Below are 22053 nucleotides of genomic sequence, written 5' to 3' on the forward strand. Positions count from 1 at the left end.
TGGCTATTTGTCCTTAGCTGTGAAAAGCCAAACAACAACAACAACAACAAAACAACTGAGCTGATCCTCCTGAAATTGACCCAAAGTCATACCATGCCTATTAAACCAAATTGCACTTTCAATCACTTATATATTTTGAAGACTTGGAAAATGAGAAATCTTTTAGAACCTCTGTCTCATTCTAATTAAAATCTTACTGCTCTGTCAATAGGAAAGAATGAGCACAGACATCTTGAAAATCATACAAATTTCTCTTTTTGTGAACACTCCCTCAGTCTTTAAACTCTTTAAATTGACATACGTGAGAGATTGTACAAAAACACGTTCACAAATATGTGGACTCCTTTTCCCATGAATGTTATCTGATTTAGAGGGTGCTAACTGACTATCAGAGCAGACAGATAATAATAATACTTCAATAAACCAAACCAAGCCCATTGCCGTTGAATCGATTCCAACCCTGAGTAAAACTGCCCCGTAGGATTTCCAAGGAGCTGCTGGTGGATTCAAACTGCCAACCTTTTGGTTAGCAGCTGAGTTCTTAACCACTACACCACTTGTTAAAAACCAAAGCCTAAGTTTTGAGCCACATCACGTTTCTGCTGCAGCCTAAGAAAAGTGAGAAATTTGAAAGGTGCTAACCTGAATGTCCAGTTTCATTACCTTCCAAATTTGAAATATCGCCAGCCTAACTTTAGCTGTAGGTTCTGAAATGGAGTGGAGTTACCTTGATATCATCTGAGTTTTTCTGTTGCTGCTAACAGAAAGTTGGCCTCTGTGCAGGTTAAGGGATTGATATACTTTTGAATTATCTGTGAACATTGGCCCTTAAAAGGTTATATAGTAGCATATATTAGCTGTTAATCAAACATATATAGCTGATGGATTTTGTGATATAGAAAATAATGCTTACTAGTCTTAGGAGCTTTAATTTTGCGTATATAGACACAGGCAAATATACAGACACAGGCAAAAAGAAAGAAGAAGGAAGGAAGGAGGGAGAAAGGGGGAACAGGAAAGGGAAGAAAGTGAGAAAAAAAAGAAAAAGAAACAAACCTTCTTTGAAGAAACTTCAAAGTCCAAAACTTTCTAAAAGAAAAAAAAATAAGTTGGATTGTTTCTATCACCTTGTTACTTGCTATATAAGGTAAGTAGTTTTATGGTATAGGTATTTAGAAGCTTCTTTCACGCGACTACTTCTAGCTTACGTACCACTTCCAGTGCACACTTGTTACTTATTTGCCATTTTGACCCAAATAACAAGGAAATGTAAAAAATTTCCAAATCTTGAGCTTCCTCGTAGTGGGGGAAAAAACAAAAAACAAAAAACCGTGGGGATTTCTATTCCTAAATGGGGAAACGGGACCATAATTAGTTTACAAGGACTAGTTTACAAATCAGACTATTCAGTATAGTAGGGTTATGAACACAAATGAGCAGAAGAAACATTAAACACGTATCACACCACCCAGAAAACATGCCCAGCTAGAAAATTTTGGCGCGATCTCAGTTTTGACTATTGTAGAGAGCAGCCCCATTAGCCACAGTCTCGGCAAGGATTGTGTAATTATCTGTCATCTGCCAATTCTCCCTTTCCCTTGGCGACCGCAAGGAATATTCAAAGGGAGAGAAAGATCCCATCTAGCCTTGCTTTAGACCCAGGCTCTTGATAATTTTTCTGAATTGGGTATAAACTCTAGCTTTTGAACCCTCTGGGCCATTTCAATGTTTTCGCTTGCTGTTTCCGTATGTGTCATTTCTGAGCCCGCCAAGAAGCAGTTTTTTCCATTTAGCAATCAAAAATGTGGAAAAAGGGCAGGCATGGTCCACTTTCCAGGGAGCCTTTTAGCAGCTAGTTATCAAATTAGAGTATTTTTTTTCCTTAATATTTCTGATGATGCTAATCCCCATGATTAACTAAAAAAAAAAAAAAAAAAAAATCCCCATGATTAGGATGAGTTTAATTTTTGAGATGACATCAGATATTAAAGTCTCATCAGCAATGTTTTCCACTTTCTTCCAGGACATTCCTGAAAAGTTGAACTAACAGGAATAATTCAAGACCATGAGAATTTAACTTGGAATTTTAGAAAAATATGGCTTAGGAAATTGCATATATGTGCTCCAGATGAATATGCAAATTATCCTGCGTGTGCAACCTTCTCTTCTGCATTATGTTTTTCTATAATGCACACTCATGTGAATGGATATGCACACTAATGTGATTGTATGTGTACGATCTCGAATTATTGCTTATGTCAAGTTAATTTGACATTTTATCTTAAGTAACACACGGTTTTGTATATATAAAAGACAGTTTGCATATTTCTTTGCCGACATTTTATTCCTCTTTTTAATTAGAGAAAACAAAATCTTTTTTTCATAGTAGATAACGTTTAGAAATGTTTCAAATCTGTACTCTAGTTACAGATCGATGTAGCTGTTTGATGAGAGTGCTCCTGGAACTTAATAGCAGACTTGTTGTTAACGGATAAAAAGGATGCTCGCTTGTCTTCATGTAGGGCATCTATTCAGTAAATCTAAAAATAGATTAAGTAGCTCAGGCACAAGTATACAGGAATAAGGATAGAACACAACCTGGTCCTGTGCTCTCACAGAAGGCTTTGTTTCCCCCTCTTACTCTAAAGGTTGTTGTTGCCATTAGTTGCTGTTGGGCGGGCTCCAGCTCATGGTGACCTTATGTATATGTGTAACAGAGTGAAACATTGTTCAGTCCTATGCCATCTTCACAATTGTTGGTACTGTGAATAAAGCTGAGAAGGAAATCAGAAATAAAACTGTGCCTTTAAAAAACGTACCCTCAGGATAAGAACTTACACAGCTGGGCCAAGTAAATCATGTTGCGAGGGAGTAACTAAGCAAGTGCACCAAGATGTTTTGGTTAATTTCCCAGTTTTGCCTGTAATCAATGATTTTTTCCTTTGGTTCTTGATTTGGCTTTGCCTCTAGACTTCAGTTTTTATCCCTTGGTACATCCTCATATAAGCATTCATTTTTGGATCAAGTCTGGAGTTGCATTATGGATACTGCCCCAGACTTCATTTCTGCCCAGTTTCATTCCACTGTGCTTTGGTTTAGAACATATAACTTGACCTGTATATAAGTTCTAGCTATGGACTTAAAGGCTGAAAGCACATCAGTAGAAACTTTGAAAATCTTTACATCTTGAGTGCTTTTCTCACTGTAAAAGTGATCAGTGTTCAGTCTAAAATCAACATTTTTCCGTGGGGATTCAAAGATGTGCGACTGGAATTTTGTATGGAGGAGAAAATTTGCCACTTTTATCCGTGGTACTTTGGCTTACCTTTTGAGAAATTGTTATTGATTGCCATCAAGTTGGCTCTGATTTATGGTGACCTTAAGTATAACAGAATGAAACGCTGCCCAGTCATGTACCATCTTTATGATTGTTGGTATGCTTGAATCTGTTGTTTTGGTCACTGTGTCAGTCCATCTCATTGAGGGTTTCCCTTGTTTTCGCTGACTCGCCACTTTACCAAACCTGATGCCCTTTTTCAGCAATTGGTCTTTTCTGAAGACATGTCTAAAGTAAGCAAGCTGAAGTCTTGCCATCCTTGCTTCTAAGGAGCATTCTGGTTGCATTTCTTCTAAGTCTGGTTTGTTCGCTATTCTGGCAGTATATACAACATTCTCTGCCAACACCACAATTTGAATGCATCAATTCTTCTGTCTTTCTTTTTCATTGTCCTGCTTTCACACGCGTGTTGTTGTTTTTTGCCATTGAGTCTATAGGAGGTGATTAAAAAGTCTATGGCTTGGGTCAGGTCCCCCTTAGTCATCAAGGTGACGTCTTTGCTTTTTAAAACTTGAAAGAAGTCATTTGCAGCAGATTTATCCAATGCAATATGTCATTTGATTTCTTGGCTTCAGATTCCATGGACTTTGAGAAATTAGCTTCTTGTAAGAACTGAGGTTTTTCTGTTATGTTTAAATTGCTGTCTTAGACACTTGTCAGGGTTTCCCACTCCATATACCCCACTTTTTTGGCTCACTCGCAGGTTTTGACTCAACCCTAGGAGGCAACTGAGTTCATATTACATTTGCTTTGTACTCTCTTCGAAAAGTATTTTGGCTCCTGCTCTGATTCTTGTGGTTACCTTGTCTACTCACTCTGCTTCTGCCTTGAGCAGGTTGACACAGACTACCTTAAAAGTAATACTAAACTACGTTTAGTATAAACAAAGTGAGATTCCACTTCTTGATAGAGACGTACATTTCTCTAGCACAGTGTCTTACAAACTATTCCACAAAATGGATCTGTGAACTATTAATAAGTGTTCTATGAGAAAAGTGAGTTCTCTAGTCACATGATTTGGGGAACCACTGCGAACCATAACTTCCTTGTGGGGACTCACAATAAATAGTATAATAATAAAAGCACCGAGAAGTCTTGTAGAAATGAAACCTGTGAGATAATATACAGTCCCCAGTTTATGAATGTCCGACTTACAGACAACTCGTACTTAAGAATGGACTGCCATAAAGCCTACTATATTAAAAATTTGAGTTAAATACAATGGTTCATAAAAACAAATGCATGCAATACTTTGCGATGTTCATGAAAACATTGTGGTTTGGAAGTGTTTCTTAAGTGTTTCACATGCCTAGAAAGGTAAAATACACACTATATACTAAGACAAACATTTGACTGATGATAAATAAGAAACATATGTACATGTTCCAATTTACCTATAAATTTGACTTAAAGACAGACTTAGGAACAGGTTTCATTCATAACTCAGAGACTGCCTGTATTTGTTTTCTAAGTGGAACCTCTTTTCTCTGAAATACTTATGCATAGCTCAAGGACTACGAGCTACCTGTAGAAGACATTTTTGGAAGTTATATTCTTAGAACTTGGACCATAAGTTAGCAATCTTCCCTATCCTCATCTTCAACAATAAGATTATAGTAGATTAAATCTGATTCAAATATCAGGCCACCTACATCAGTATTATGTTGGATAAAAAATATGTAATGTGAAACGGTTATACAATTAAAATTAGGCATCTAATGAAGTCAGAGAAGACTTGACAGGAGGTTAGTTTTGTCAGTAAAACATAAAAATAAATGTCTTAGAAATCAAGAACACATAGTAATATGGAGTAGTTGATTACTGTCATCTTTGAATTACCTATTAATTTATCTTTTTTTTTCTGGTTTGGGTTTTAGTATAAAACTGATGCTGGAATGTCTTGGCACAAAACCTGTCCTGGCATAAAACCAATGGTGATATCTCTTTCAATATTTTTTTTTCAATTTATTTACAATGTTTGACAAGTTCCTACATTTAAATAAAAAGGCAAATAAGTGGCCTTGGGATAACAGAATTTAATCAAAGAAGTAAAATTATTTTTCTATGGATATTGAATAGATAAATGGAAATTGTACACTCCAAACAAGTGAATTAAATAATTGATATTTTGCTCTAAAGTCAGATTTAATAAGAGTTTCTGTATGAAAAACTCTGTAAGTAGGTTTCTATTCATTTAATAATAATAAGGAAATTTCTTTTTCAACCTGCCAGCCCCTACCGAAACCTTTTCTTTGACATCCCAAACATGTTTGCTGTTTAAAACTGGGAAGCCAGTTACCCATGAAATCACGCAGTCATTTTTCTTCATTAGCCCTTTGGTCTGGCCTTATTTGAAGGAGTTGATTTTCCCCCAACATATATACTAGCAGTGCTGTTTGGAGAAGCAGAGTTTTACGCAGTTCATTTTATTTCCTTGTTACTTGAGGAAAGTATTTTTGCCACAAAGTAGAAATATTTCACAGTGAAGGAAACTAAGGCAACAAAACTGATATTCCAGCTGTAATAACAAGCCCAACTGATCTACCTTGTAGGGCAAAGTATTGGCATGCCGCCTTCTTTCATGCTAGCGTTCCTTTAAGGCTGAATGCAAGTCTAATACTGAAGAAGCGGGGCTACTCGGGGTGACGCAGTCTCTCCGTCTGCCTTTTGCCATGTTGTCTGTAGGTGAGATGAATTGTCTGCTCCAAATAGCAGCTACTGAGACCACTGCAGCAGAGTTAGCTTTAATGTGCTGTTCAGGAAGGGTGGAAGAAAAAGCGCACCTAATTTCTGAACGAGAACCTGAAATACCACTCATTCAGCAAACATTATTGAATCCATACTATGAAGCTGGTCTTGTGTCCCTGATGCTTTTAAAAGTTATTCTAACTTCAACAGAGCCCCTGGGTGGTGGAAATTGTTAATGTGCTCGGCAGCTAACCAAAAGGATGGGCATTGAAGTCCATTCAGAGGCACCTCAGAAGAAAGGACTGGCAATCTTCTTCTGCAAATCAGTCACTGAGAACCCTGTGAAGCCCAGTTCTATTTTGACATGCATGGCATCGCTAGAGTCAGAGTTGACTCAATGGCAATTTTAGCTTAAATCACAGGGAAGCATTGTGGGAGTGGGGGGGGGACTGACTTGTTCTTAGTATATTTATGAATTTGAGATCACTGTTCTTTGCAGTGGTTACGAGCTTGCGTGCTAACCAAAAGTTTGGCAGTTCAAATCCACCGGCTGCTCCTTGCAAACCCTATGGGGCAGTTCTACTCTATCCTATAGGGTCACTATCAGTCAGAACCTAATCAATGACAATGGTTTTTTTTTTTTTAAGTTTTTGCCAGATGACATCAGGGGCAGATGACTCAGTAAGCAAGGTAAGCACGTGCTTACTTGTGCTTTCTTGCTAATCTGTAATGAATAATTTCACATGGTTTCACCACATCACAGATTAGTAAGTAAGCATAAGTAAGTCTGTGCTTACCTTGCTTACTGGGTCATCTGTCTCTGTCAAGAGGCTTTGATTCTGTAGGAAGGTGCTGTGGTTTGAGAGAGAGACAAATGCCAGCCATACCTAGAAGCAGAGTCTTCGAAGTGATGAAAAAATGTGAAAATTTTCGCGACAGATGATCTGGTAAGCAAGGTAAGCATAGTGCTTACCTTGCCTATTGGGTAATCCACCCCTGGACCAGATAATTAAGGACAAAAACCTATTCTCACTTCTATCTTACCTTCTTCAGTCAGGTAAAGGTAATTTTTCTTTCTCTTTTTCAAATAGCTCTTATTGGGACTTGGCCTAGTTTCTTCAGTAGCGATTTTAGATTTATGGTGAGAAAAGCTGATATGCGTGTTTGGCTGTTTTTCCCATGACTAGTATTTCTTGTTTTATGAAGTTATCGCATGGAGAGAGAAAGGGAGAGAGAGAGGGAGTAATGGCTGTATTCATTTTAAAGAATTCTTGTCACATCTGGATTTAGGCAGGTGAAGATACAAATTATGAGTGCTCATCACATACCAGCTGTCTAATATACCACAGAATCAGAGGACAGCCTCAGTGAGATGGGAACAGGACCTGCATCTGCTACAACAATGAGCTATCAACATTTTTGCTTCTTCTCTACCTCATTTTATGCCTCTTTGCCTGCCTGTTATATTCGAGGAGATGTTTTCTAATTCTGCCCGTATCTTTTAGCTACTTGTGCTCACACGTGAAATCATCATTTAGTTCGAACTGTCATTTCAGCAAGTTGTCATACTGGCTACCTATGTAAAATTCCAACTTAATAAACTCTCTGGAGTTTCCAGAATATTTATTGTAACATGCTTAATGATAATGAATATGCCCTTTGCTAACTGGACCTGGTGATGAACAACAAAAAATGCCCAGCATTTGCTTGCTAACCAACCAACAAATGTAAAAGTCACCCGGACCTAGTTTGAGCCCCTGCTGGACAGCATCTTTGTGAGAATTACAAAGGGGTGCCTCCTCTGGGAAGATTCTGAAAGATAGCCTCTCTGGGCAGGGAAAGTAGAAAATAAGGCACTCCTTCCTCTAGGTGACTGGGGTCCCTTTGGCCGGCTGAGTAGGAGCTGATGTCAGCCGCCATGCACCCCTCTACCCTGTGCTACTGTGAAGTGCATGGTCTGCAGCGCCATCATAGTAATCCTGGCCCTGGTAAAGGAAGGCAGGAGACAGCATGCTGGACTGTTTCTATCCCTTCTCATCTTCAAACTCCTGTGTGTTTTCTTGTTTTGTTTTATTGGTTGATTTTGGTAGAAGTTAATCCATTTTGATGGTAGTGATACATGAAGAAGGGATTCAGATTATTTTTATTTGGTTTTAGGATAAATCAGGTGACACAACCTCAGTAGGAGTTAAAAAGAGCTTTCCTTTCCCAGCATGCAATGTGAGTAAGTTCACTGCAGGCTCTTTCATTAAAAAGAAAACCCATTCCCTGGACAGAGTTCAAGGAATCAACTGGAAAGGTTTGTTCATTTTAAAGAGTTAATTTTATTATTAAGTGACTGCTTGTATCACCTAAGGGAATGTATGTATGTTGAATGACTTTTCTCCTATGTGCTATTTCTTATTATATATGAGTAAATAATAATTATAGCAAAATTAAGTACGTTTTCTGCTTTAAAGTATCAGGAGCCGCTGCCTTGCCATGAAAACAGGATTACATGTCCCTCCGCCCCCACTATATCAAAACCCATGGGTGGTGCAAATGGCAAATGTGTTAAGCTGCTAACTGAAAGTTTGGAGGTTTGAGCCCGCTCAGAGACATCTTAGAAGAAAAGTAGCCATTGAAAACCCCATGGAGCACAGTTCTATTCTCACACACATGGGGTCACATGAGCCAGAATGGGCTCCGTGGCAACTTTTTTTTTGTTTTAATATCAAAATAAGAAAGGGATGAAGAGTGAAAACTTACGGTTTTTTTGTTTTGTTTTCTCTTTTAGGTGATGTGTACCACATCACTGCTCCCAATAAATTTACCTTTGAGGAAGCTAAAGAAGAGTGTGAGAACCAGGATACCCGGCTGGCGACAGTGGGGGAGCTCCATGCTGCTTGGAGGAACGGCTTTGACCAGTGCGATTACGGTTGGCTGTCAGACGGCAGCGTGCGCCACCCCGTGACTGTGGCCAGGGTCCAGTGTGGAGGTGGTTTACTTGGGGTGAGAACCCTGTATCGTTTTGAGAACCAGACAGGCTTCCCTCCCCCTGATAGCAGATTTGATGCCTACTGCTTTAAACGTAAGTGTTTGATATCTTTTTAAAAATTACGCATTTAAAAATATTACTTCAAAGGCGTGCACTGGTGTTCAACCGACCATGGGAATGGATTTCGTGGCTTGCACTGTGTGCTCAGGGATGGAAACAGTTCAGTGACTTGCAAAAGCAAGCCAACTGGACAGCGGTGATGTGGTGAAAATAACAGGAAGTTTGACAAATGGATTTCTAGAGGGAATGAAGAAATGCCAGGTTAAGGTCTTAACTCTGCCCTGTTGTGCCTAGAATCACAATCAGGGGCAGATTAACCAGTAAGCAAAATATGCACGGGCTTACTTGTGTTTACTTATTAATCTGTAGCGCACAATTTCACTTGAGTTTCACCACATCAAAGATTAGTAAGTAAACACAGGTAAGCCCATGCCTACCTTGCTTATTGGGTAATCCGTCCTTGACAGTACATGTTTCTCAATAATTTTATATTAATTGCAGCACTTAAATGCAATTAGATTGTTGGTGCTGTAATGCTGAGGCCACCTGTGGCTGAGTTAAATCCGTGAATTTTGTTCATCTTGTCATTGTTTGATACCACTCCTTCTCTGAAATGTCAGAGAATTTAAATATCAGTAATTGCAGGTGAGTACTTGGAGCTGACACGGATAATCATGATGTTCAACTCTTAGTTAAAAATGAATCATTCTATAAATAAAAATCTCCACTTATTTTATTTCAGGTAACGGAAATATATGCTGTCTAATGATTAATTCTATAATATCATAATGAAGTAAAATACATGTTCTTCGCAAGGGCTAACATAAACAGGCTATCTTCAATTAGATTAACTACTTAAAATCAGTTTCATGTAACATTTCTCAACCTTTATGATATAATCATTTTAATTTTTCAGATGTCTTAGAATTAATTTAGCCATAATACTCACATAATATAGTATCATGACTGTAGACTGCTTAATTGAACAAGCAAATATACTAGAGTCTCGCTGTAATATTTACTGTAGGGTCTATATTGGGCTAGATAAGCAAAGATTTCCCAGAAATTCTGGTAGCCTTTTGGATATATATAAGATGGAGCCGTGTTGAATTTTTCTGAGTAAGTTTGCAAGACACCTTGTAATAGCAATATATAACCAATAGAAAATACACTAGTTTATGTAACTGGTTTCTAAATGAAATACACTGGTGTTTCTCACCAACCAAAAAGACACAGAACTGCGATGCCTAAGTAGTCAGCAAAGGAAAGGAAAGGAAAAGAGCTAAGATACCTCTGCTTGGATTTTCCCCCTGAGAGTCAACTTTCTGAGTGTTAAAGCCACCTGTCGTGTATTTAGCTTGAGACAAAATGGCCATCCTTAAGAGATCATTGAAAAGCCCCAGTCTTCCTTAAACATTTTCTGGAGGACAAACAAACAACAGTAACAAAAAACCTTCCCCAGACTGGAAGAAGGTCATACATTCCTTTAGGCCATGTTTCCTTACAGAGTTCAGGCTATAAAAGCAGTTTTACAATGAGTGGTTGCTGTGATTAAGGAACACAGTATGCAGAGGGGTGGAGGTTGGAGAGGTTAAGTTAGGGAAGTGGTAGAATTATTGAGCTTGACTGCCTTGTTTGATTATATCCTCTTGTGCTTTATAAAAGTAGCATTAGAAAACATTTAAATAATAGTTTTAAAACATTTTTAAACAATGTTTTTTTCTCCCATGGTGGGGGGGGGGTAAAATTTAAATCAAAGCCTGTTGATAGCCACAAAAAAAATACTGTTAAAAAATTCATCCTGATGTGTTTTAAATTATTGATTTAAATGAGGAATTCACATGAATGGGTGAAAAAACAAGGTACTCATTTACATTCAAATGGAATCATCAACAACTAAAATGCTACATAAAATCAAAAAAAAAGGTAGGAAGTTTAGGTTCAATTTTTTTTTTCTCCTTAATTCATTTGAATCTACATAGGAATATAATAGATTGGTTTTTTTCAACTAAAGTTAGAAGCTAGATTCTTACCCATTTCTTCCCTACCTAAAACCCTATCATATCCAAAATTTATTCTACATATAAAAAGTTAAGAGAGTTTAGTCATAACATAGAAGTTGTCTTAACACACAATGCCAAGAGTTTCCCCAAATTTCAAATTCATTTTTCAAAGATTCTTTTAAAACATCTTTTAAAATTTTGAAAACAAAAATTTCAAAGCTTAGTGACTGAATTCTCTAGGATAAAATAAGTGAGGGCTATGTTTTTTTTTTGTTTGTTTGTTTTTTATGACCTTAGCTACATTTTCAAAAAGTGATTTCAGAGATTTACTTCAGGTAGAGAATCAAATAGAGGAATTTAGAAATATAGCCATACCTTTTTTACTCACTTTTACCAAATGTAATGTTTTGTGAGCCATTCCTTGGTGATTGAACAATGCTGAATGTTATTTTGCTATAACTCCTTTTTCCTTATAACTGAATAACCCTGACTAATAACAGATATGATTAAAATCTATTCTTGTATAGTAAAAGTCAAATAGATTTGAACAGGTAAATTAGTATCTTCATGAAACAAAGTTTTCCTGCATATTTTCCCTTGATGATTAAACTCATTTGTGTACTTTTCATTTTTATTTGACCTCAATGTTAAGCAAGTTGTATGAAAGTTAAAGAGTTAAAAAGGACTTTGAAAGATTATTTTGTACACCCTCAAGTTTAAGTGAATCAGAGCCATTGAAGACCCATGATCATCTCCATTCAATGTTATTACGTCTCCAGAGAAGGAGGCAGGGCATGTTTCTTGGGAAACCCATTCTAATATTCTGTGACCATCACTAGCAGATAGATTTTTGTCATTGTCTAAATTTGTTGCGTTGGAGTTTGAGCCCATTTTTCCTTCTTAAGTTGGATACTAAAATCTAAACAACAGCCATTTCTATTATTGAACACAATTGTTCAGCTGTCCCTCAGTGTCTTGATCAACTGAACCAATTTCCTTCTATAGGGTTTTCAGTTTCTAAGCCCAGATCATCTGTGTGGTCTTCCCTGGAGCCATCACTGTTTTTCACATCCCTCCTTGATTAGCTTGGAGCAAGAAATAGTGGTCTAAAGAAGGTTCAATTAATTACCACTACTTCATATGCCACCTCATTTCTATATTGGTTCACTTCTGAGATTGGCCTGCCCTTCTAAACTATGGTCAGCTTATTACAGTTTTTTGTGACCTAGATCATAATCTGACCATAGGTGCCAAAACTAGTCCTTCCCTAATTGGTATTTCAAAAATATTTCTTATGTATTGAAATTCAGTGTTAGCATTCAGTCACTCTTAAAACATTTAAAAGATAGTTTGAATTTTAATCCCATTGTCCCAGCCTTCACCCTTTCCTCATCTACAAGCTGAGAATCAAGCTATCGAATACCTACTCTATTGACAACTTCCCAAGTTTACACGTATTTACGTATAGCAAAAGTAATGTAAAAGAATAAATTTAAAACAAGTCATCTGGCTTTAATGTAGGCAGTATGGGTATGAGTTAAATTGACTGTTGTGCTGCTAATAGGGTGTTTATATGTTATTAGGAAAATCTGCCTTATGTCTCATGACAGAGCACAAAGAAGATAGTCCATAGGACATAAAATACCACAAGGACAGTGATGTGAAACATCTGCATGGCAGACAGCTGCAAAGTTTGGAAGGGAGCTTTTGTGGGGAATGAAGCAAGCTGATTTTTGTTGGCTTTCTCAATAATGAAGTTGAAGGAACGCTGGTAATTTTCCAAGACAAAAGCTTCTCCATGTGAATGTACCTTCTGGAGTGGCACTTTCAGAATAACCTGGAGTTGTGTTTCCACCTTTGTAATTGTCCACAATAATATAGTGATATTTATGCTAAGGACATCTCTTTGGAGCTATTCGTGTTTGTAAAAATTATTTCCTTTTTCGTACTGGCTGGGACAAATGGTTCAGATGATCAGATTCACTGAGTTATGATGGAGTTGGTGGAAAAGCCACCCAACCCCAAAAGGAAGTCTGAAGTTTTCTATTCCAAATAGTAGATTTAATTAAGCTAATTATAAGCAGACTTTGTAACAGGGCCCTGAAATTATTGAAAAGCCTTGTTTTTGAAAATAAAGTCACATAAATCCTGGCGAGAAAAGAAGATTCTCTGGGACATGCTGTTATCACTTTGCTATGCTACGGGGCTAGAGGAAGGCAACACCAAATGGGAAAATAATAATCGACAATGACAGATGGTTATTTATTTATCTTAGAAATCCAAGTCCCTAATTTTTTAAATGCTATAAAAATGTTTTCCTAACACTGGACAGACTTACTAGAACAGGACTTGAATTGGAACATTAAGGAAACCTGATTCACAGACCTCTGTTTGGCCCAAATGCAATCTCATCTCTCCCTTTAAGTTAATTTCATCAGTTACGGAAATACTCCGAGGGAAAAAGTAAATTAACTTTCTTTTTATTAGTAATAATAATATGATTACATTTTCTCATATGCAGTTTACTTCATGTTTATGTTATGCTTCCATGGGAACTTTCCTGTACGTATCTTTTACTGTTTCCCTAAAGAATGCAGTTATAAGACAAGTATGAAATTTGGCAGTTAAATGAGGTAACGGTTATGGAATTTCAGAGGATAGAGAATTGAATTAAAAGGAAAAGAGTCAACTCCGTTTTAGACCCTTAAGTTTGTTCATGTCAATCAAAATAGACCAAACCTTCTTCCAAGATGTAAAGGCAGAAAAAAATTTTCTCAAAAAGGAAAGAAAGAGGTTATTTATCGTTCCTGTTTTTGAAGAGTCCATATCTCTTTTTATTTAGTTTTGTTTGAGTATAAATAGACAAATAACGACAGGCTTTAGAAAACATTTAAATGTACCTTAATATAAAAGGCCACTGAGTTTTTATTATAAAAATAATGAATCTGGGCTTTAAATTGGTCTAGAGAATGACCATAGCTAATAACAAACAGCTCATGCCAGAAAAGAGTAAGAAACCTGTTACAGCCCCAGTCTGATTTACAAGAAAATTACATCATTTTATCGTTAAATTTTGACAGAGAAGGTTGAGTTAAAAGGTGCCCAATTTTGTTTTTGAAGGGATTATTTAAAGTGAGATAAGATATTGTAGGTACTACAGCTATCACAACTCTTAACAGGGAGAACAGGCATTCCCCAAATACAACTAGCTTTAAATCACATAGTTTTTCCTTAGTTTAATGGCAGATGGGTTTTGATTTTCAAAACACTGATTTAAAAAAAAAAATAAAATAAAGTCTTTGTGTGCTAGGTTGCTGATTTTTTCCTTATGTTGAGAAGGAATCTTGTATACAACATTTACTTTTATACACAAATTAACTTCTTTAAACCAGTCAGATCATTCTTTGTAAATCTGGAGGCATTACAATGTAGCATTTTATGATAACAAGTTACTTTATATTGCCTGAGTTTGTCCTTTCTGATGCTCAGGGCTATTGCCAGTGATTTGTAATTACAGGCCTAAAATATATCATGTGGGAACTTTACTTCCTGTTCTGCATTTGTGCTTCACGCTAAAGAAAGCCTGGAACCAAGACCCTTGAGAGTTACAAACATAGTTGTAGAACATAGAACAAAAGGTAGAACTACAACAAATCCCAAGCAGCTTCTGCCAGAAATGTTTTCTAATTTATTACAACCAAGGCCACACTACAGAGCTGAAAGGAAGATGATGACAAGTGTCCAAACACCTGGAAACAAATGAAGAGTGGTATTAAAAAGTTTCATATCCTGTTTTTATGAAAGTCTTCACATTATGGACAATGTAATGGTTTATATGTAGCTCTGCTACATTTGATGTGGCTTTTTTGGTTGTTTTGCAGTCTGAGACACTCCCTCTCCCCTGAGATATTATGCAGCTTTAGAAGGACAAAGTGTGTGGAGAAAGCTAGAGGCAGGGCACAGAAGCCTCCAGAATAAGTAGCACGAAGTTCTCCTACTAGGTTTCAAATTGCTGCTGTGGTTTCTGATAAATAAACCCATCTGCATTTACATTTTTTTTTTTTAACTTCTTTTCATCTTAAAACTACATAATGTTATTATTATTTTAACCAAGAACAGCCAGTCACTCTTATGGGTAAAAGTAGCAATAACCTTTACAATAAAAAGCACAACTAATCAGTTTATGACTACTAAATGTTCAATTTATCTGCCTTTGGATTAATACGAGTATAGTTTTTAGACTCCCCTTCGCACCACAAAACACTTTTGGGGCACCCCTGAAATACACAGCAACAAACACAATTAACAAACACTGGAGGTACAACTTTGTATTAGTGACTTGTCTAATCAACTCTTTGAAATTATTTTTCTAGCTAAACAGAATGTATCAGAGGCTACAACCATTGAATTGAATATCCTCGCAGAAACTGCATCACCCAGTTTATCCAAGAAACCACAAATAGTACCTGACAGAACTACACCAATCATGCCTTTAATCACTGAATTACCTGTCATTACAACAAAGTTCTCTCCTGTGGAAAATATAGTCCAGTTTGAACAGAAAATTCTAGTTCAATCTCAGACTGTCACAGACAGACTAGCCACAGAATCACCTACACCTTCTGGAAGTACCAGGAAGCCATGGGATATGGATTACCAGCCTTCTGCTTCAGGACCACTTGAGAAGCCAGACATATCTGAAATTAAGGAAGAAGTGCCAAAAAGTACAACTATTATCTCCCATCATACTACCGATTCATGGGATGATATCACGGAAGATACACAAACACAAGAATCCGTTACACAAATTGAACAAATAGAAGTGGGTCCCTTGGTAACATCTGTGGAAATCTCAAAGCACACTTCTTCCAAGGAATTTTCTGTATCTGAAATACCATTTTTATCCACGAGAATGACCATGGAATCCAGAACTGAAAAGAAAACAGTAAGCACCATCTCTGAATCAGCGACCACAAACCTCTATGGATTCACCTCGGGAAACGGTGATGGTGAAGACAGAACACTTACAGTTAGACCTGGTCACAGCACGTTGGTCTTTAGCCAAATACCTGAAATTATTACAGTGTCAAAGACTTCAGAAGACACTGCTCACACTCAAGTAGAGGAATCAGAGTCAATCTCAGCTTCCACAATTATTACATCTGTTACTCTGCCTGATAATGATGGCTCATCCATGGGCAACAGGGAAGAGAAACAAACTACTGGTAGGATAACTGAGGATTTTGTGGGTCAGCATGTATCCACCACACCTTTTCCACCACAGCTTCAGACAGAAGTAGAATCGTTTCCATTTTCTGGTGATAAAATGTTAACAGAGGAAATACCAACAGTTATTTATGCCTTTCCACAAACAAAAATGACACAAGGAAGAGAAAGAATAGAAACACAAAGGCCAGAAATGAGAACAGATACTTATACCAATGATGAAATACAGGCAAAAATCACCAAAGATCCATTTATAGGGAAAACAGAGGAAGAATTCTCTGGAATGGAGATCTCTACAGTATCCTCAGAGCCATCTGTGGAAATAACCAAATCTTCTGAGTCTTCAGCACTGACAACAACAAAGGCAAGTGTGCAGCCAACAGAAGAAAGGGATATAGAAGAAGAATTTGGAACAACTCCAATGGGGTTAGAAACTGATGGCGATCAGGATACCACCAAGTATGATGAGGGCTTTACAACAGTGCATTTGACTCACAGTACTTTAAATGTAGAGGTGGTCACTGTATCAAAATGGTCATGGGATGAAGATAATACAACATCAAAGCCTTTAGAGTCTACAGAACATGAAGGCTCTCCAAAATTGCCCCCTGTCTTGCTTACCACTGTAGGAGGGAATGGAAAGGATGAAGAAATCCCAAGATTCACTGACCATGGTGATGAATTTACTCTCATTCCAGATAGTACTCAAAAACCGTTAGAGGAAATTACTGAGGAATATATAACAGACCGTGGAAAATTCACAGTTAGACTTCAGCCAACTACGTCAATTAGTATTGCCGAAAGGTCAACTCTGAGAGATTCTACAACTGAAGAAAGAGTTCCATCTATCTCAAGAACTGAAGGCAAAGTTGTTTATGCAACCACAGAAGGAAGTACTTTGGATGAAGAAGCAGATGTGGACATCTCTAAGCCAGTGTCTACTCTTCCCCGATTTACACACACTTCAGATGGGGAAGGATTGGCATTTGTTAATTTTAGTAGCACCCAGCAGCCTACTACTTATGTAGACATCTCCCATACCATTCCTCTTTCTGTAATTCCCAAGAAAGAATGGGAAGTTTTGGTACCTTTTGTTCCATCAGAAGGTGAAGTGCTAGGTGAGCCCTCTCAAGACATACATGTCATTGACGAGACTCACCTGGAAGCAACTATTTCTCCTGAAACCTTAAGAACAACAACGGAAATTGCACAGGGAACAACTCAGGAGGAAGTTCCTTGGAAAGAACAGACTGCAGAGCAACCAGTTCCAGCTCCCAGTTCTACAGCTGAAACAGCCAAAGAGGCAACAATATCATTGGATGAACAAGAGAGTGAGGGATCAGCATATCCAATCCCAGAAGATAAATCAGTGACAGGTTCTGAAAGAGCCCACATTTTAGAAACGACTCCAGCTGGAGAAATTGAGCACAGCATGTCTTATCCACCTGGTGCTATAACTGAGCACAGAGAGAAAATGGGTGAAATGGTAACACGAACACCGAGTGTGGGGACAGAAGTATCTTTAAGTCCAAGGCCTGAACAAAAATATGAAACAGAAAGTAGTAGTTCAACGGAATTTGAATCACCTTTGAGTCCTTTCAGCACCCGTGTTACCCAGCTGATGGAAGAAACCACTATTGAGAAAAGAGAGAAAACATCCCTAGATTATATTGATTTAGGCTCAGGATTATTTGAAAAGCCTACAGTTACAGAACACTCGGAATTTTCGACAATTAAAGCTACAGTTCCAAGTGATATTACTGCTATGTTTAGTACAGTAGACAAATCTCACATAACGTCAACATCTACGCCCTCTTCAACATCCACTGAAAAACCACGTCTCATTGACAGGGAACCCGGTGAGGAAACAACCAGTGACATGGTAATCATTGGAGAATCAACATCTCATGTTCTTCCCACTACCCCTGATGAAATCGTAGCTAAGGAAACAGAAACTGAAATTGATAGAGAATATTTCACAACTTCAAGTACTTCTACCCAGCCAACAAGACCACCCACTGTGGAAGGCAAAGAGGCCTTCACACCTCAGGCAGTTTCCACTCCAGAACCCCCGCTGGGGACAAAATTCCACTCTGACATAAATGTTTATATTATTGAGGTCAGAGAAAACAAGACAGGTAAGTCTTTGCTTTCTAGACATACCATTCAAGGCAATCAGCATTTTATCTTGAAAGTTACATTGGGGAAAAAAATCAACATATCAAATGCTGCTATTAGAAGATAACTGGAGTGTGAAAAAAAAAATTGTATTTTAGCATTATATATTTATACAAAAATTGGAAGAATATCTTAAACAGTTTGGAAGAATGTTAGATATGATTTTATTTTAAAAGCTGTAAGAGGCCCTGCTTTGTCATCTAATATAACCAAACCATCACTGTTACATCACTTCAGAACATGCAGAACAAAGTGTTTTAATTTCAGTGTCTTTCCATGCATTACTACTCAAGTGTAGCACTAGACTGTGTTAACATTCCATTGGTCTTTAACTATTAACCTTCAGCACTTACAATGTGGACAGCTAAAGTGATATTGCATATCCCTAGAGTTGGTAGAAAGACATCTTAAAATTTGCTTTTTTTTTTTTCTTCCAGGATTTATTATACCACTTGTGGTGTGGGTACTAGGTGCTGTAGTTTAAATGCTATTTTAATGCAAATTCAATGTATTTTTTAAACTGTTGTCTTTTTTTCCCTCCTTAAAAAAAAAACACGGCTTTAATTATTTAGAACAAATATAATCTAGCGCAGTTCTAGGCGATTATGATGATTTCATAATATCAAATATCTGACAGAAGTTGGACATCTTAGCATTACCTTTCTTTCCTACAAAACCTACAAAATGTTGCCTATTTTGTGATTTAATTATTTTATCTCTAGGAATGTTTGTGATGCCTATTCTGAAATATTTTAGCTCTCTGAAAGAATTCTTAAAAGCTGCTTTTTTTTCCCCATTGATTAATATGTGCAATTTTCATTACCAAGCATGACATATTCCTTCCCCAAGGTGAAACCACACCATCTTTTAATTTTTGGTAAGCTCAATTGCGAATACAGAGTACATACAGTTTGATAGATTGATTCAAGTTTGTCTCTTTTTAATTTAAAAGTTAAGACCACTGATTTTTATAAGTTGCTGTATTCTAGCTTAATATGAGAATTAAATAAATTAATATTCTCTCTTTTTTTTTTTTTTAATTAGTCTGGCTCTGACATGCCTGGCTAGAAGACTGTCTTTATAGCAGATTTCCTCTTTTACTGTGGAGGGATATGCTTCAGGGTGTCATTCTTCCTCAGGGTGTTGCTATCCTCATTACAGTGTGCGGGAGTGCACCTGTTGGAAACAAACAGGTAGCTCCATTATCAAGTCAGCTGGCTTCCCGTACAGCAGATGGAAACTTCACAGCTTCCGCAGGCTTCTGCTGTCCAGAATTTTTTTATTTAAAAGCTCTTGCAGGGAAGAGAATGGAATACATTCCCAGAGTATTAAAATCAATCCCCCCTTGCCAATACAGTTTAAAGAGGCAAGGATTGGAGCATTTTTTTTTTTCTGGTAATGATGCTGTTTCTTGGAAATAACTTTCCTTTTCCACCTCTGGGAACTTAAGTCAGAGGAGAAGAGTTTCCAGGCAAGTAAGAATGAGGATTTCTGTTGTAGGGTTGGAAAAGGGGACAGGAAGAGATTACTATGGAGAAGAAAGATAAGAAGTAATGAAAAGCAAAAAGAACTTTACGCTTAACTCGAGAATTTTTTCAGATACTTGAACTACTGACTATGCAGAAGTTTTTTTCCCAGTATTTATTACTCTCTTGTTAGCATAGATACTGTTGTTGTTAGGTGCCACCAAGTCAGTTCCAACTCATAGCAACCCTATGTACAACAAAACAAAACACTGCCCCAGTCCTGTGCCATCCTCAGCATCCTCAAAATTGTTGCTATATTTGAGACCATTGTTGTAGCCACTGTGTCAATCCATCTCGTCGAGAGTCCTCTTCTTTTTTGCTGACCCTCTACTTTACCAATCGTGATGTCTTTCTCCAAGGACTGGTTTTCCCTGATAACATGTCCAAAGTATATGAGATGAAATCTCACCGTCCCCGCTTCTAAGGAGCATTCTGGTTGTACTTCTTCCAAGACAGATTTGTTTGTCCTTTTGGTAGCCCATGGTATAGACAATATTCATTGCCAACACTATAATTCTTCTTGATTCCTTCCTTGAGTCAAATAATATAGAAAACAGTAAAAATGTCCTGCATTTTACAACTCTTCTTAATGGGAAACTGCGTTAACATTAGAGTGATCAAATTATAAAATGGAAAAAGTGAAACTTGATCTTTCTGAAAGAATTGGCAGCCATCACAAAAACGATCTAAGCTTATAAGTAGTTACTCAAAATGGAGGGTCTGAGCAACCCAATCCTGAAGCAGTTTATACAAAGATGCACATTTGTATTTGAGCCCTGGACTCAATTCAACTGGGACTGAGAGACATGAATAGGTGTTTCTTCTCCTTTCTTCTATTTTAAAATATGGGATAATAATCAGCCTTCAAGCTATTACTGGGTCAGCATTGATAATAATTAGTCAGAAAACTCTGGAGAAGGAATACTTGGACAGGACAGGATTCCAGTGTGTAAGTGTGTGGGGGGGGGCATGTATGTATCTGTTTATCTGTGCCTCTCTCTCTACGTATATATGTATGAATGACTGTATGTGTCTATCTCCATGTTTGTATGTCTGTACGTATATATCTCTGTATGTATGTATGAATGTGTGTATGTATGTGTGTATCTATCTCTACCATCTTTCTCTGTTTTTGTGTGCTCCTATATATGCACTCTCCTTAAGACTAAAAGTGATGTTTATTGTCGTGATAAGACAATGAGGTTTTTTTCAGATCCAGTTATTTATTTATACTAATTTTGGTTATCTTCTATGAGAAATTTAATTTTTCAAAAATTTTGAACTGTGTCAAGGTAAGATCCTAAAGCGGATGTTAAGTTAATGAGTTCTAAGGCAGATGTATAAATTAATAAGGAAAAATGTGTATGTGTGTGGAAAACCAACTTTTCAATGTCTCAAGGCACATTTTTCCAGTCTGGAAAATCCTTCGGTACATGTAATAAACGTGTATAAATCTATTCACAAGTTTGGAATTGACCTCTACATGTACTGTGTACCAAGTAAGCAAAAATACCACACAGGCTGTATTAAACCAAGGCATTCATAATTTTTTGTTGTACTCGGCAAGTCATATAAATCTTGTTTTTTTTTTTTTTTTTAACTGCTATGAAACAAAACATGCTACTCAGGGCACATTTTGTTATATTTATTCAAGTGGATCTTAATAGCAAGTTAGGGCTGTCGCTAGAAGGCAACTGTAGTTAGCAGTTAAAAAAAATCTGAAGGAACTTTTCAGCTCATAAAACTTTTATGAGCTGAAAATGCTACAGGGTGTGTTTAACCGTGGTTCAGGGGACACTAAGAACATGACTCCTGTCTATTTCAGGAGTAATTTGCACACCTGCATTTTTGAAAATTATTGAAAGGTTGTCTTTGTGAGCACGTATGAAGGTTACAGGGCTTAAAGGTGTGGGAAGAGTTTCTTCAATTCTGGACTTTTTTTTCCTTTTTTTTGGTAGCACTCCTTCTCTCAGTCACGTGAAATGCCACAAATTAGTGTAACAAAACTGTGAGTGTTTTAAAAAACTGATGTGTGGTTATCTTTAAAAGAATTTGGGA

At 37.2% G+C, this 22053-nt stretch overlaps 1 protein-coding gene across 2 annotated transcripts in view; it reads left to right on the forward strand.

The window, feature by feature from the left end:
* The window catches only part of VCAN (versican), a 119140-nt gene that overhangs the window by 34740 nt on the left and 62347 nt on the right, over nucleotides 1-22053 (forward strand). Inside the window, exons 6-7 of one of the 2 annotated variants that reach the window (XM_049867084.1) lie at nucleotides 8802-9095; nucleotides 15439-18429. In XM_049867084.1, the coding sequence (XP_049723041.1) occupies nucleotides 8802-9095; nucleotides 15439-18429 (3285 nt within the window). The remainder of the gene's footprint in view (nucleotides 1-8801; nucleotides 9096-15438; nucleotides 18430-22053) is intronic. The other variant, XM_049867085.1, reaches the window with a different exon arrangement.

The sequence above is a fragment of the Elephas maximus genome, chromosome 2 (assembly GCF_024166365.1).
Source record: "Elephas maximus indicus isolate mEleMax1 chromosome 2, mEleMax1 primary haplotype, whole genome shotgun sequence".
Classification (NCBI taxonomy): domain Eukaryota; kingdom Metazoa; phylum Chordata; class Mammalia; order Proboscidea; family Elephantidae; genus Elephas; species Elephas maximus.